At 53.9% G+C, this 14726-nt stretch overlaps 2 protein-coding genes across 15 annotated transcripts in view; both read right to left on the reverse strand.

Moving 5' to 3' along the window:
* Positions 1 to 980: 980 nt before the first annotated feature.
* On the reverse strand, positions 981 to 11156 carry Cdh24 (cadherin 24). Of its 2 annotated transcripts, none has more exons than XM_070025041.1 (13): positions 11076 to 11156; positions 9281 to 9604; positions 8797 to 8977; positions 8501 to 8620; positions 8258 to 8425; positions 7913 to 8100; positions 7225 to 7478; positions 6298 to 6434; positions 3617 to 3738; positions 3424 to 3535; positions 2971 to 3219; positions 1290 to 2283; positions 981 to 1201 (listed from the first exon to the last, which is right to left on the reverse strand). In XM_070025041.1, the coding sequence occupies exons 2-12, from the start codon at positions 9479 to 9481 to the stop codon at positions 1784 to 1786; spliced, it is 2232 nt and encodes a 743-aa protein (XP_069881142.1). In that variant the 5' UTR covers positions 9482 to 9604; positions 11076 to 11156; the 3' UTR covers positions 981 to 1201; positions 1290 to 1783. The 2 variants fall into 2 exon arrangements, with proteins under 2 accessions (XP_069881142.1, XP_069881132.1); XM_070025031.1 differs by having other exon boundaries at positions 8797 to 9091.
* Positions 11157 to 12077: 921 nt separating this feature from the next.
* Positions 12078 to 14726, reverse strand: part of Acin1 (apoptotic chromatin condensation inducer 1) — a 50544-nt gene continuing 47895 nt past the window's right edge. For all 13 annotated transcript variants that reach the window (XM_070025079.1, XM_070025063.1, XM_070025070.1 and 10 more), the window contains one exon: positions 12078 to 13025. In XM_070025079.1, coding sequence (XP_069881180.1) covers positions 12693 to 13025 — 333 coding nt within the window. In that variant the 3' untranslated portion in view covers positions 12078 to 12692. The remainder of the gene's footprint in view (positions 13026 to 14726) is intronic.

Below are 14726 nucleotides of genomic sequence, written 5' to 3' on the forward strand. Positions count from 1 at the left end.
TCCTGAAGGTCTGATGCAGATATCAGGGGAAGATCAAAGGGGTAGAGATGACCTTCCTGCCTTGAATCGGAAGAACTTGTCCCCTCCGATGCCCTGCTTCCACTGCTGCCTTCTTAGTCTCTGAGGCCTTGTGGGGATAGACAGCCCCTTGGCCTGTCAGGGATCCAGGAGTCCAGCTTCAGCAGTCAGTAACAGCCCTGGAGGTGAGACTCCTTCCCCCAATCTAGGCATGAAAAGGCAGTTTTTCCTAGTTGTCAGCACATACGCTTAGCAAGAAGGGTTGTGAAGATGTGTCTTGACCCACCTACCCATGTCTTGAGAAGCTCTGCCTAGAGTAAGAGCCTGGGTCTTGTGCAGCTTCCCAGCAGGCCCCTTCTCTGCCTGAGGAAATGGGCATTGGGAGGAGGGGGTGGGTCCTGCAAGTCCCCTCTCAGCTGCTTCCCCAGATGAATTATTTGGCTTGTCTGCATCCTCTCCCTCCTTTCTGCTGCACAAGGACTAGGCAGGGAGGGAGAATTAAAGGCAGGCTGAGGTTCAGTGTGACTCTCACCCTTTCTCCATTGGCACTACAAGCTCAGGGAAGGCTGGCTTGCACCTCTCAGCTGTCTACCCACCCACATATTTTTTCCTAGACCGGAGCCTCCTCTTCTTGTTCTCATTCTTTTTCCTCACTAGCTCTTACTTGTATTCCTCCTGCCCACCTTTTCCTCTTGCCAATCTCTACACATGGACAGTCAATTCCATGGACAGTTTGAGACCACCAAGGAACCCAGAGAATTGCTCTCCAAATGGAATGACCCAAATCCAAAGAGAAGGAATGAGCAGGGAGATGGCTCAGGCCTTAGCTCTGTCCAGAAACCTGAATGCTGAAACAGAAGCAGGGCTCCAGCATTACAAAATAAAGTGTTTGTTTATTATGAAATTAGAGATGGAGGCCCCTCCCCTTCCTCCCTCTTTCCCCTTTCCCCAGCTGCCTCCCTTTTTCCCTCCCCCTTTTCCCTCTGGGGTCTGGGAAGCACACTAGACAATGCCTGGAGCTGGAATGCCCAGGGCAGGCTGACAGCTGGGCAGAGCTCCAGGGAGGCGGCCACGTGGGGGCTGGAGCTCTAGCCCTGGGAGGTGGGCTGGCTCCTTCCTTCTGCTGGGGGCCAGTGGAGCCAGGATGAGGCCATGAGTGATGGATGGAACCATGCGGGCAGGTCTGTAAGGACAGGAGAGCTGTGAGAGATGGGAGTGGGGGAGGAACTTCCTTCCACCCCTTCCTAAGCCAGCAGCCTAGGGTCACTGACCTGGGGCAGGGCGTCCCCTGCAGGAGGGTGGGCAGCAGTGGCTGGAAGTTTCTCTTGCGTTGGGGATGGAGTGGACAACAGAATAAAACTAAAAAGCAGTCACAGGGACCCAAAGAGGGGAGACGGAGGCAGGAAACAGACATGGAGCATGTGTGTGGGCAGGGGAGACAGAGTGTGAGAAGTTTAGAATCATAGAGACAAAAACAGTCACAGAGAGTCACAGTGACAGAACAGAGAGGTTCAAGGTCAGAGTCCCAAAACCCAGACCTGGACAGAAGGGAGAGTGTCACAGACAGACAGAAATCCCTGGAGAGACACACAGACCGACTTAGGAGTGGGGATAAGAGCAAGGGTGCCCAGGGGAAGGAAGGACACAGGGGCCAGGAGGAGGCCTTGGGCCCCTAGGTTGCCACCGATTTCCTGGACCCTGTGGGGCTCACTCAGAAGGCCTGGGCCAGCTGCCCCACTGCAGAGGGCAGGGCCAGGGCCAGCACTCAGGGGGCCGGGGGCTCTTTGGCCCCATAGAGCTCAGCCAGGGTGCGGAAGAGTGGGCCCCAGTCATCCAGCGGCTCCACAGGTCCTGGGGCCCCACCAGCCTCACTGCCAGAGCCCAGGGAGCTGAGCGAGCCGCAGGAGGAGCCTCGGCCCTCATAGCCGTACACCTGCACAGAGTCGTAGGGGGGCACACTGGGGTCCTCATCTGCCTCATGCAGCCGTAGAGCCAGGAGCTGGGCTACATCGGCAGGGCCGGGTGGCCTGGGCTGGCGTGGTGCCCGGGCCCTGGGCAGCACATCACGGCGCACTGGTGGGCCAGGAGGTGGTGGGGCAGCCCCATCTGGGTTCTGCAGGGCTGTGATATCAAAGGCCTCAGTGTCCTCTTCGCCGCCGCCCTCATCATCATAAGTGATGATGTTCTCTCGTACATCCTCTTCCTCCAGTACCATCAGTGCCTCCTGCTTCTGCCGCCGCAGGGCCACGAACAGCACCACCAGGGCTGCAAGGCAAAGCACACAGGCTGCTGAGCCGGCAGGGCAAGAATGGGGGGCTGAATGGCACAGGTATAAGGGGAGTCCAGGTGATCTAAGGTTGAAAGTCCAAGGATTGACATCTGGGGATATTGACTTGCTCTGAGACCACTGGGAATTTGCTTAAATTTCTCTGCTGGGTGCGTGTGCATGCACATGTGTGTGTGTGTGTCTGTGTGTGTGTGGGTGGGTGCGTGTCCTGGGATTGGAGCCCAGGGCCTGGGCACTGTCTTGAGCTTTTGGGTTCAAGGCTAGCACTCTACCTCTTTGTGCCACAGCTCCATTACTGGGTCTGTGGTGGTTGGAGACCACCAATCCTCAGATCTCAGCCTCCTGAGTAGCTAAGATTATAAGGGTGAGCCACCAGAACCTGGCTCTTTGATCTTCTTTTTACACTATATGTAAAACATATATCTCTCTGGGTTGTTGAAAAGACAAAATACCACAAGTGATATGCCTAACACCATATCGGCACAGAACAAGAATTAAATAGTTTTTATGGTTGTTACTGCCACAGATTACAAATCAGGGATATGAGGCCAAGGCATCAGGTGGTGGGAAAATCCAGGCATGCATGGCCACTTAAGCCCTAGATCCATTTCCCTCCCCCAGCAGGCCCATGTTCCACAACTGTGTCCCACTGTGGCCTGGCTCACCAAGCAGGGTGCCCACACAGGTGACAATGGCAAGCAGGGCACCAGTACTGAGACCGGTGGGTGAGAGCTGGGCTTCAGGCCGGCAGGATGCTACGGATCCATCAGGCCGGCAGCGGCACACGCTGACAGTCACTGTGGCAGTGCTGCTGAGGACTGGATGCCCCCAATCCCACAGTTCTATGGGTACAAGGTAGGGGGCTGGGCGAGGTGGAGCGGGGCGGGGGGGCAGCAGCAGGCTGGCAGAACCATCTGTAGGAAGGAGAAGTTGTTGGATTACATCTTAGGACATCTTCCTGGAAAGATTGGTCTAGCACATAGAGCCAGCTTCCCATGGGAAAACTGGAAAGTAAACCCATATCCTTCTGTTGGGACATGGGCTAGGCAGGCTGGGGTAGGGGTGGTGGAAAGGAGAGAAGGAAGACAGGCGTGGTATGGTTTTGGGAAGCTACCTACCTCGGTTGTCCCGGACTGTGAAGTTAGTGTCAGGACCCACAGGACCTTGAAGGGAGACTCGGCTACTGTTGCCAGCTTCATCTCTGTCCAGAGCCCGGATGACTTGAATCAACTGGGAGGAAGAAGCAATGCCTTGAATGTAGACTGCTAGAGGCCTTGGGGGCCAGCCTAGCCAGCTATTTCAGTTGCTCACCTGTCCAGGAGCTGCAGAATCACACACAAAGGTGTCATAAGGCTCAGCTAGCTGGGGCGCGTTGTCATTCTCATCCAGGGTCTGGATGGCCACTTGCACACGGGAGGCCTGTGCGGAGCTGTCTAAAGCCAGAACACCCACACATACACCACACACACACACACACACACACACACACACACACAATATAACACATTTTACCGGTCCCATAAAGTGCACATGCAACACATTGTAATGTGCAAGCAGCAAACCATGTGGTTATGTGAATGGAACAATGCCAAGTGGATGTGATAATCATGTAGTGCCCAAGATAAGCATAATATACAATATATGGGAATGCAGTACCCATGACACACCATGTACAATAACATACGCAAGGCACATGCAGCATGGGCATAAATGGTCAACAAGAGGATATATACAGGTATGTACAGACATCAACCATAAAATAGTCATATCATATAGCAAACATAAGAATGTTTAAAACAAGTGCAATGTACAGGTGTTTGATATGCTCCCCCCATGCAGGCAGAGCCCAGAAAATGCATTTTTATGCAAAGCCACGTATAGTATTGTCAGATGGACAGACAGACAAAACACACAGACATACATCATTAGAGATGAGGTCTAGAAAGCTGTAGTACAGAAATTTGTATTACTTAGAGTTGACCCTGGAGAGGGAAAAGCCACATGGTCTATGGGATACAGAGCTGAGGTCCCCTCTTTACCCCTTCTTCACCAGTATCCCACCTTGCTTCTCACTGTCCATACCATTCAAAAGAGGCACAGAGTGTGTATGCCCATCTCCTAGGCTGAGCCTCCCAATTCCTTAGGCAGGGGAGAGCTGGCTACCCTGGATGAAGGGGCTGAGGTCACAACCTGGGTGGGGAAGCTGTGGATTGCCTCACTGTAGGAGCTGGGCTAACTTGCAGACACTCCTTCACTGCAATAAAGGAAGAGTCCAGGGCTCAAAGCCAATGGTGGGAGGAGCAGGATTTGACAGGAAGTGAGAAGATAATTGGGACACACACACACACACACACACACACACATACACACACACACACACACCCCTACACATACCCACACATACCACAAAATCCTATGTATGTACACACATGCACACACACACACACACACACACACACACACACACAGAGAAATCTTCATGACTACAGACACACAGCACTGTCAAGTAGCACACATAGTTGCATAGTCAGAAACAAGCCAGGAACTGGTGGCTTATGCCTGTAATTCTAACTAGGAGGCTGAGATATGAGGATCACGGTTCAAAGCCAGCCTGGGGAAGGAAAGTCCATGAGACTCTTATCTCCAATTAACTACCAGAAAACTGGAAGTGGCACCATGGCTCAAGTGGTAGAGCACTAGCCTTGAGCTGAAGAGCTGAGGGACAGAACCCAGGCCCAGAGTTCAAACCCCACAACTGACCAAAAAAAAAAAAAAGAACCAAACTCACACACATATGGCTCCGACTTCAGACTCATGAGATGGAATGCCTCTACTACTTATTTTGCTGTGTGACCTTGGGCAAGTTAACTTCTCTTTGTCTGAGGTTCCTCATTTAAAAATGGGAGGCTGGGAATGTGGCTCAGTGGTAGAGTGCTTGCTTAGCATGAATGAAGCCCCAGGTTCGATTCCTCAGTACATATAAACAGAAAAGAGCCTGAAGTGGCATTGTGGCTCAAGTGGTAGAGTGCTAGCCTTAAGCCAAAGAAGCTCAGAGACAGTGCTCAGGCCCTGAGTTTAAGTCCCATGACAAGCAGAAAAAGCAAGCAAGCAAGCAAGCTGAAGTGATGACTAAAGGAGTTAATCCATTTTTGGTACCTAAAATAGTGCCTGGCCCACAATAAGTAACAAATTACTATTATCTGCCCATAAATACCCACATATATAAAGCATATATATATATATATATATATAAAGCATATATATATATATATATATACCCATCTAATCCCGCATATGCATAAATTAGAAATTTGATACACTCAATTGTAAACACATACCCAGTTATACACATCACTCACATTACTTTTCATACATACAGAATTGCACATATTCCGGACTACATATCTGCACGCACACATACACAGTTCTTCCTGCCATGTATAAACATGTACATGCAAGCCATTCTGATACACAGGTGAAGACAGCACAGGCATGAGTAGGAGGAAAGAAGGGAGGGAGGTTTCTCCATTTCCTCAGGCCAGGGGAGGTGAACGAGCTGCTGGTAATTTAGGAAGCACAAGAAGAGCTCCTATATGGAGCTGGGGGTCTCGGCAGGGCTTCTCTGAGAGGGGCTGCTGGCACATGCCAGCTCAGTTCCCAGGGTAGGTGCACAGCCCTTTTCTGGGCCCAGTTCTAACCTGAAGCAAAGAATGGAAGGGCAGGGCCTGCCAGCACACAGGTTGGGAGCTATGAGCCTCTCATTTTGTTTTGGACTGGGACAAGTCAGGTGAGAGGGCAGATCCAGGGTGAGGAAAATGCGCAGGCAGACTTACTGTGCCCTGCCTGGACCACCCTATGAGACAGGCCGCCTGCTTGATGACACATGGGGTGTGAGGGTGTGATGGCAGTCATGGCCCTCCTCCACCACACTCAGGGACAGTTGGCCCTCTGCCAGAAGAATGCTGCCTTCCCAGGGGGTGGGGACTCCTCACCCAGCTCTGTGGCCAGCACGGTGAGATTGTGCCAGACATGAGCCTCACGGTCAAGGGACACTGCTGTTCGGATGGTGCCATCTTCGGGCTCGATGGAGAAGCAACGCTCTGGATCTGAGTGAGGGAGGATGGAGTATCTGGGGAAGATAGGACCTGTGCTAGTACCTGATCTGGGAACGGCCATCCCTCCCTTCCTCTGGGCCTCCTGGCTCATGTGGGCAGAGGCCCCAGGGCCCCAGCTTCTTGAGCAGAGACTTCCCCATGCATCCAGAGCCATATTCAGGCTACAGTCCCCTCAAAGTGAACATATATTGGGGAGGACCTAGGATAGGGAGACCAAACTTCATGAGCGTGAGGGAAGATAGAGGAAAATAGAAGAGATAAACACTATCCATCTTTCAGACTTCTGGTTTCTGTTCTGGGCACCTATGGACCTGTGTTTCAGCCCTGTTCTGCCTTGGCCCAACTATGTGACCTTGGGGAAATCATTTGACCTCTGTTCTCAGGGCAGATAGGTCTAGATTCAAATCCCAGCTCTGCTATGTATTATGGGTAAATTACTTAACCACACACATTTTGCTACTAAAACAGCTGGAAATGCTGACATCTACTTCGCAGGGCCATTGTAAGAATAAAATGTGGAGTGGAAAAATGTGAAGCACTCAGTGATCAGTAGAGATCGACTTACCAAAGGAGGTATTTGCTGACACTGCCTCTCTAATGTACCCAGAGAATGGGTAGAGTTAGGTATCATTAGCCAGGCCCTCCAGGCCTCCCTAGGCACCCATGCCTGCAAACCAGTAAGCAGGTACAGGAAGGGAGACCTTTGCTGGGAGGCAGAATCGTAGCCAGATTAAGGAAGCACATCCTGGAAGCGTCTGTGCTCCTTTTGAGTCCCTGCCCTATCCAGCACATACCCCAGCTTACCTGATTGGGCTTGCCGGGGAGTCCAGGTCAATGGCTGAGATCTGGCCCACTAGGGTCCCAGGAGCTTTGTTCTCTGGCACCACCAGGTGGTAGGTGGCCTGAGTGAAGGCAGGTGGCTCTGGGGCATCCTGAACAGTCACACGCACAGAGGCTACATCCTTGAAGGGGCCTCGCCGAAGGTAGGCTGGGTCAATGAGTGTGTTGGTGGCTTCTACACGGAAGGAGTAGGAACGACGAGTCTCAAAGTCTAGGGGCTGTGGTGAGGGGAGACAAAGCAAGTGAGACATATGGAAGCCAGAGCAGGCCCAGCTCACAGTGGAAAGTCTCCTCCCCATGTGTGTCCAGTGCAGAGTGAAGGCAGGTAAGCAGCCCATTGCAGAGCTGGTAACTTTAGAGCCACCCCCAGCTCTATTATAGACTCATTAAATGACCTTGAATCAGTCCCGTTCCCTTTCCAGGCCTCAGGGTCTGGGTTAAGATAACCACAACCTCTAAACTCCAACATTGGAGTCCTGAGCATTTTAGGAGATCACTTAGAAATGTGCCCCTTGGGAGGGGCAGGAGATGGGTACAAATGAGTCTACAGGCATTTGTCCCCCATCCCCACCTTGTTGCAGGGGGATCAGATCCATGGCCTCCCACAGGCTAGGCAAGCCAGGTCTGCAGGTGTCCCCAGGTAGGAGCTAACCTTCCGGACAGTGAGGAGCCCATCTTGACCCTGGGAGTCTGTGCTGATGCTGAAGGCCTCTGACCCTTCCCCATCCAGGATGCTGTATGCCATGAGGGCATTGTCCCCCAGGTCTGGGTCCTGGGCCTGGAGCCGACCCACCAGGGTGCCAGGCCCAGCTGTCTCCACCACAGAGAACTGGTACAAGCCTTAGGAGAGGATTTAGGGAAAACATGTTCTTATAGAGGTCTCGGGATCTTCTCCCTACCCCCAACACTCCCTTCTCCTGGAATCTGGCTAGGGTTAGGGCTGGGGGGAGATGGATTCTCCAAGGCCAAGGGTCAAAGGAAAGCACAGCCTCCTTACTCTGAGGGAACTTTGGGGGGTTGTCGTTGACATCGCTGAGGGTGACTGTCACCGTAGTGCTGCCCGACAGCCCCCCCATGTGGCCGCCCATGTCCTTGGCCTGGATCACCACCAAGAACTCCTCCTGGGTCTCCCGGTCCATGTTGGGGATAGCTGTTCTTACCACTCCTGGGGAGAGACACTGGGTCAGGGAGTATGCACCCCTGAGGCTTGTCCCCTTAGGCTCTTTAGCTCTATCCTCACCAGTCTGGGGGTCCACAGAGAAGAAAGGCAGTCCATCCAGCACAGTGTACACCAGCTTTGCGCTGTTCCCATAGCTGGGGTCATCAGCATCATGAGCAGTCACCTGAATCACAGATGTCCCTGTGGGGGATCCCAGCACTCCCATTAAGCAGCAATAGGGACAGATGCAGAAGAACAGGTGGTGAAGGGGGCTCTGATGTGAGGGAGGCTGAATTAAAAAGGAGGCGGCTTCTGGGGGCAGACAGCAAAAGGGGAAGGAGGAGAAGGGGCCAGAAGAAAGCAAGCAGGGTGCTTACCGACGTTAGACATCTCGGGCACTGTGGCATGGTAAGGCCCAAGGGGGAACACGGGTGGATTGTCGTTGATGTCTTGCACTTTGATGATAAACTCTGATGGGGGCTCCAGAGGCCGGTTGGAAGCTCGGTCCACAGCTTGAGCCAGGAGCACATATTGTGCCTTCTCCTCACGGTCTAGGCTCTTGGTCACATGGATATTGCCTGTGGCCTCGTCAATCACAAATACAGTGCCTGCCCCCTCCCCGGTCAGCAGGTACTTGGTGCGGCCCTCACCCCGGTCAACATCTGAGTGCAGCTGTAGGAGTCAGGGAAAAATAGTAGAGGGCTCCAAGTACAGGGGATAAAGGGTTAGAGAGTCTAGATTTAGGGGTGGAGCATTAGGAGTCCCAAGGCCCAAGGTCATTGCAGAAGTAATGAAGTTGCAGGACAGGGCTGGGCCTGACCAGAGTAGTTAAGAGTAGACATGGGAGGGGCTGATCCTTACCTTGCCAATAAGGACGGGCTCTGGACCAGCATATTCTTCAATGACAAAGAACTGGTTCCAGACCCAGCTCCTTCGGGTCCGTAGCAGTGTAGGGCCTGGGCGCCCCCGGAACCCTGCCCAGGCCTGGACTGGGGCTGCCAGACGCCCCATGCAGCCCCAGCCACCCAGCCAAGCCAGCAGGAGCCTCATGAGGCCCCACATCTTTGGATTCCAGCCAGGGCTCTTTCACTGGCCCTAGGTGCTGAGGCTGGGCTGGATCTGGTGGCCCATGAGCTGGCTGGGGTAGAGAGGCAGGTATGGTGGGGCTACCCCATGGATCTGCACCTGTGGGACAGGTTGCTGCTCAGGGTCAAGGAAATCCTAAACCCTACCAAAGACCTACCACCCCACTGCCCAGAACCCGGACTAAGGCAGTGTAGACAGTTTAGTCCATCTCTCCACCCAGACTCTGCCTATATTCACCTCCAGCCCTCTAAGCTGATAAATCCCAGGGCAGTCAACTCGAGTACAGAAGCTGAGATGGAGAACAGGAGAGGCGATGATGCTAGGAGGGCCGGGAATCCCAAATCTCTCCTGTCCTCCCACCTTGGGCTGGTCGCCAGGGAACTGAAGGAGGGGCTAACAGCAAGGGCTCAAGCTCAAGAGGTTGGGATTCATAGAGGTCTGGCCTTAGGTGTCTAGGTCAGGCTAAGATATGAGAAAGCACAGCCTAAGATAGGTTGAGAGCCGATGAAAGTCCCTCTCCTATGGGGAATCCCACTTCTCTCCAGCCACACTGCCAGCTGCAGTCCTTAAGGGGCATGAGTTGGGGCTAGAGCTAAAAGAAGGGACAGGGTTGTCCGCAGGAAAAAGAGACTTGTGAGGGGGTGAAATGGAGGCTGACCCAGAGGCCAGAGACAGCACTAGCACTGGAGCTGGGCCAAAACCCAGGGATTATCCAGTGTAGACAGAGTAGACTGGATGAAACAGAACAGCAAAAGACAGAACAGGCAGCAACAGTGAAGGTAAAGAAATCAGGGAGGCAGACTGGGTATGTGGAAGGCAGAGAAGAGTCCTATAGGTACAAATGGGGGTCAGAGGGGCTTGGGGGGGGGCAGATAGGGCCTTGGGAACTTCATTCCGGGCAGAGAGCAGCCAGGAGCAGGCAAAGTAGGGAGGGGCTGCGGGAAGGGAGTGTGGGGGGGAGAGAGAGAGAGATGGAGAGGCCCCTCCTCTGCTCTCTTCCTGGGGAGACCCTTCAGGTAGCTGTCGCTTGTGCCCCTCCTCCCCCAGAGCGGATCCACACCTGACAGTCCCTTTGCTCCCTCCCAGGGAAGACAGGCCAGGGGGAGGCTGGGGAAAAGAGAGGGAGGCGGGACGAGGAGGGGAGACAGAAGGGAACAGAGGAGTGGGCAAGAGGATAGCGGGAAGGGAAAGGAAAGGAAGGCGATAGGAAAAGGAAAGGAGTGTGGGGAAGGAAAGGAGAGCGGGAAAGGGAAAAGAGAGAAAAGGGGGGAAAGGTAGAGGAAGGAAAAGGCAAAGAGACAGAAGAGATAGGAAGAGACAGGACAAGATTGAGAAGGAAGGGCTGGGAAGAGGCAAGGGGCAGAGAAGGCAAACAGGCAGAGAGCAGGGAGAATCGAGGAACCCGAGAGAGGTGTGCGAGAAGGGAAAGAGGTAGAGCGCGGGAGAACGGGGCTGCCGGCAGCGGCTCGCAGCCACGGAGCGCACCGCTCCGAAGACGCCCGCACGCTGCGGGCCCCCTGACGCCCCTGCAAGGATCCCCGACCCTCGGCTCCCGGGCAGGCGCTCTTACCTGGCACGGCCGAGGGGCCCAGGACGGCCGAGAGCACCCCAGCCCGCTCCCGCCGCCAGCTCCCCGGGCGCAGCCCAGAGCGGATGGAGCGGGCGCCGCGGCTCCGCTGCAGGTCTGAGCGGCCCCGGCGAGAACAAGGGAGCGAGACGGAGGGGGCGGGGGAAGAGGCTCCGCCTGCGGAGGAGCGAGCGGCCCCGCGCCGCGCCGCGCGGGAGAGGAGAGCCCAGCCTCCGACCCTCCCCGGCCAGCCGGGGCCGCGCGGCGGGGGCGGGGGCGGCGCCTGGCGCCCGCCCCCTCGGCGTTCCGGGGCTGCTGGGCGCATACAGATGCGGCGCCCTTCTGGCCAGGCCCGGCCCGCGGCGGGGCACTCGGGCCGAGGACGCCCAAGCCATTGGAAAGGAGCCGGCCGAATGGACGCACCCCAGAGACGCAAGGCGGCCGCACCTCGCGGGCCCTGGGTGAAGGGCGAGCGCGCAGCGGGGTGGGGAATAGCCCACTGCGGAGACCAGGCGCCGAACCGGCTTTTGATACTGGTGTGGGCCAGGGCCAGGCGGCACTTTGGGAACCCGCGCACAGCACGGCAGCTGCTCGGCTGGGGGGCGCTTGGGGATGGAAGGAGGGTCCAGGGAGCCCGCGGGTCTGACCCAGGAACGAGTCAGGGACAGGGACGACGGCGGCTGGAGGGCGGAACCTTTTGGGGGAAGCTCATTTGCAGGGACCAAGAGCAAGGGGACACTGCCCTCTGGCGGCTGACTTGGGAAGCACCTCGAAGGTGGTGAGCAGGTGACCAAAAAGCCCAAGCATGCGTGGGACCCAAGCCGACCTTCTTGTCTGCTGGGGAGAGGGGAGGAAGACACAGAAGTGGCACGCGCCATTTCTCCTCCAGCCCCCAGGGTGAAGAACAGCCTTGGACTGATAGAGCCAGGGCTGGTCCACAGCGGTGCATGAAATGCCAAGGCTTCCCATATCAACCCTCCCCAAGGAAAGCCACTCAAATACTAGTTAAAACTAAGTCAGATTTTATTTTATTTTTCCATAGACCACATCATTTAATAATAAAAAAAATAAAAATAAAAATTGAACAAAAGGAAAAGGTGGATATAAAGTGGAACCAGTGGGCAAGAGGCAAAAGCTGCAGGGTAGAGACTGGGAACTGCAGGGGCCCCGGGACTCAGGAGGAGACTGATTCAGCTCATAGGTGACCCAGTCCTGGCCCCAGCTGTTCCCAAGAGGCTATGAGTACCCAAGGGAGGCATTGAGCATGATGGAGGGAAAAGGAGAGGTCTGGGACACGTGGCTGTTCTCCACTTCGGGCCAAACATCTCCCTCCATAACCTAGCTCTTCCCTCTCAGAATTAATGGGAAATGAGAAGCAGAAGGCTAAACCCGGAGTTAGGTTAAGGAGGATGTGTGTGTATGTGTTTGTACAGATGGCCACTGCTCCATCTGGTGTGTAGAAGCAAGTGGCAGTCATACTTCAGCACTGGGCAATGGTGTGAAAGTTTCAGACCCTTGGTTCCAGGGTGGTGGTGATTGTACCTTATCCCTCTGTGGCCTTAACCCCCCTCCCCCCGGGGCAGAGTGGCTGGTACCTGCAGCTCTCTAGTGTTTTCCCAGCTAGCGGCGCCCGCCGCGGTCTCGAACAGGTGTGCTTCGACTCCGGCTTCTGCTGTGGCGCTTGGTTTCTCTGCGATCCCTCTCTCTCTCCCTGCCTCGTTCCCGGTCTCTTTCCCTATCCCGATCTCGGTCTCCCCGGTCGCGCTCCCTGTCTCTTTCTCGCTCCCTGTCCCTTTCCCGGCTGTGCTCGCGCCGTTTCTCCCGTTCTAGTTGTCGGTTCCGTTCCCGCTCAGCTTCCTTCTCCCGCTCCTTTTGCTCTTCCTCCTCTTGTTCCTTCCGCCGCTTCTCCCGCTCCTTGGCACGTTCAGCGCGCTCCGCTTCCTTCTGAACAATCTAGCCAGGAAGGAAGAGTAGAGAAGCAGCACTGCAGACCTGTTCATATTTTAGCCATTGGTCCCCCTTGCCTGGGCCTTGTACTCCTAGCTCAGCTCTACTGTTCAGCAGGAAGGGGAGGGGAGGAACCTGGAACTATACTTGTTTTAAAGTACTTGTTATCCAAGACAGGTATTGACACCATCTGTGCCCAACCTCTGTATTCCCCTAATTTCTATCACCCTATATGTAAACAAATCTCTGTTACTGCGGCTTGAATTCGGACTGGCATTTTTTTTTTAAATTGCTAATTGCTTGGGGCTCTACAGCTTGACTCATGCCTTCAGCCCTGCTCTTTGCTGATTATTTTGGAGATGGAATCTAGCAAACTTCTCTGCCTGTGCTGAATTGGAACCAAAATCAAGTCTCCTTCTCCTGAGTAGCTAAGATTACAGATATAATCTTAGCTACTCAGAAGGTGTGATCTGGCACCTTGCTTTATCTCATTCCTCTTGAATGGTATAAGCCTAAAAATTTCCAAAGGCCAATCACCAAAGAAATTAAAGGTAAGCCGGACACCGGTGGCTCACACCTGTAATCCTAGCTACTCAGGAGGCTGAGATCTGAGGATCACGGTTCAAAGCCAGCCCAGGCAGGAAAGTCTGTCTGTGAGACTTATCTCCAATAAACGACCAGAAAACCAGAAGTGGCGCTGTGGCTCAAGTAGTAGAGTGCTTGCCTTGAGCTGAAAAACTGAGGGACAGTGCTCAGAGGCCCAGAGTTCAAGCCCCACAACCAAAAAACAAAACAAACAAAAAAACCCCACTAAAGGTAAAAAAGCAAAATTTCTAGGAAAAAAACACAGAAACCAAAGTTTATAAAACATGAATTTCTCAATTAATTGAAATCAAGTTCTAAGAAGCTTGGTGACTTGTGAAATGATAACCCCTTGGTACATCTTAGTATTAACAATAAAATTATATTAAAAAAAAAAAACAACAAGGGGCTGGGAATATGGTTAGTGATAGAATGCTTGCTTAGGATTCATAAAACCCTTGGTTCAATTCCTCAGTACTACATAAACAGAAAAAGCTGGTGGTGGCACTGTGGCTCAAGTGGCGGAACTCCAACCTTGAGCAAAAGCAGCTCAGGGACAGTGCCCAGGCCTGAGTTCAAGCCCTAGGACTGGCAAAACAAACAAGCAACAACAACAAAAAATACAAGCTGCTACTTAGCCAGGTGCTGGTGGGTGACTCTTTTTTTTTGGGGGTCCGGTCATGGGACCTGAACTCTGGGCCTGGGTGCTGTCCCTCAGCTCTTCAGCTCAAGGCTAGCACTTCCACTTGAGCCACAGCGCCATGTCCGGCTTTTTTCTTTTTGTTTATGTGGTGCTGAGGAATCGAACCCAGGGCCTCATGCATGCAAGGCAAGCGCTCTACCACTGAGCCACCTTCCCAGCCCATGGTGGGTCACTCAACTGCTCAAGAAGCTGAGATCTAAGCTGGGTGCCTGTGGCTCTTACCTGTAACCCTAGCTACTCAGGAGGCTGAGATCTGAGGATCGCAGTTCAAAGCCAGCCCGGGCAGCAAAGTCCGTGAGACTCATCTCCAATAAACCACTCAGAAAACAGGAAGTGGTGCTGTGGCTCAAGTGGTAGAGCGTTCGCTTTGAGCTGAAGAGGGACAGCACCCAGGCCCAGAGTTCAAGCCCCACGACAAAAAA

This window comes from Dipodomys merriami, unplaced genomic scaffold (assembly GCF_024711535.1).
Source record: "Dipodomys merriami isolate MVZ:Mamm:240054 unplaced genomic scaffold, mDipMer1.0.p SCAF_1, whole genome shotgun sequence".
NCBI lineage: Eukaryota > Metazoa > Chordata > Mammalia > Rodentia > Heteromyidae > Dipodomys > Dipodomys merriami.

Bases quoted from the DNA above. Each gene is read 5' to 3' on its own strand.
- Cdh24 (XM_070025031.1), bottom strand. From the start codon at position 9,481: ATGTGGGGCCTCATGAGGCTCCTGCTGGCTTGGCTGGGTGGCTGGGGC. The intron at 9,092-9,280 runs GTAAGGATCAGC...TGACTCCTACAG, and splicing joins AGCCCGTCCTTATTGGCAAG to CTGCACTCAGATGTTGACCG. The intron at 3,536-3,616 runs GTGAGCAACTGA...TCTTCCTCCCAG, and splicing joins ATTCTGCAGCTCCTGGACAG to TTGATTCAAGTCATCCGGGC.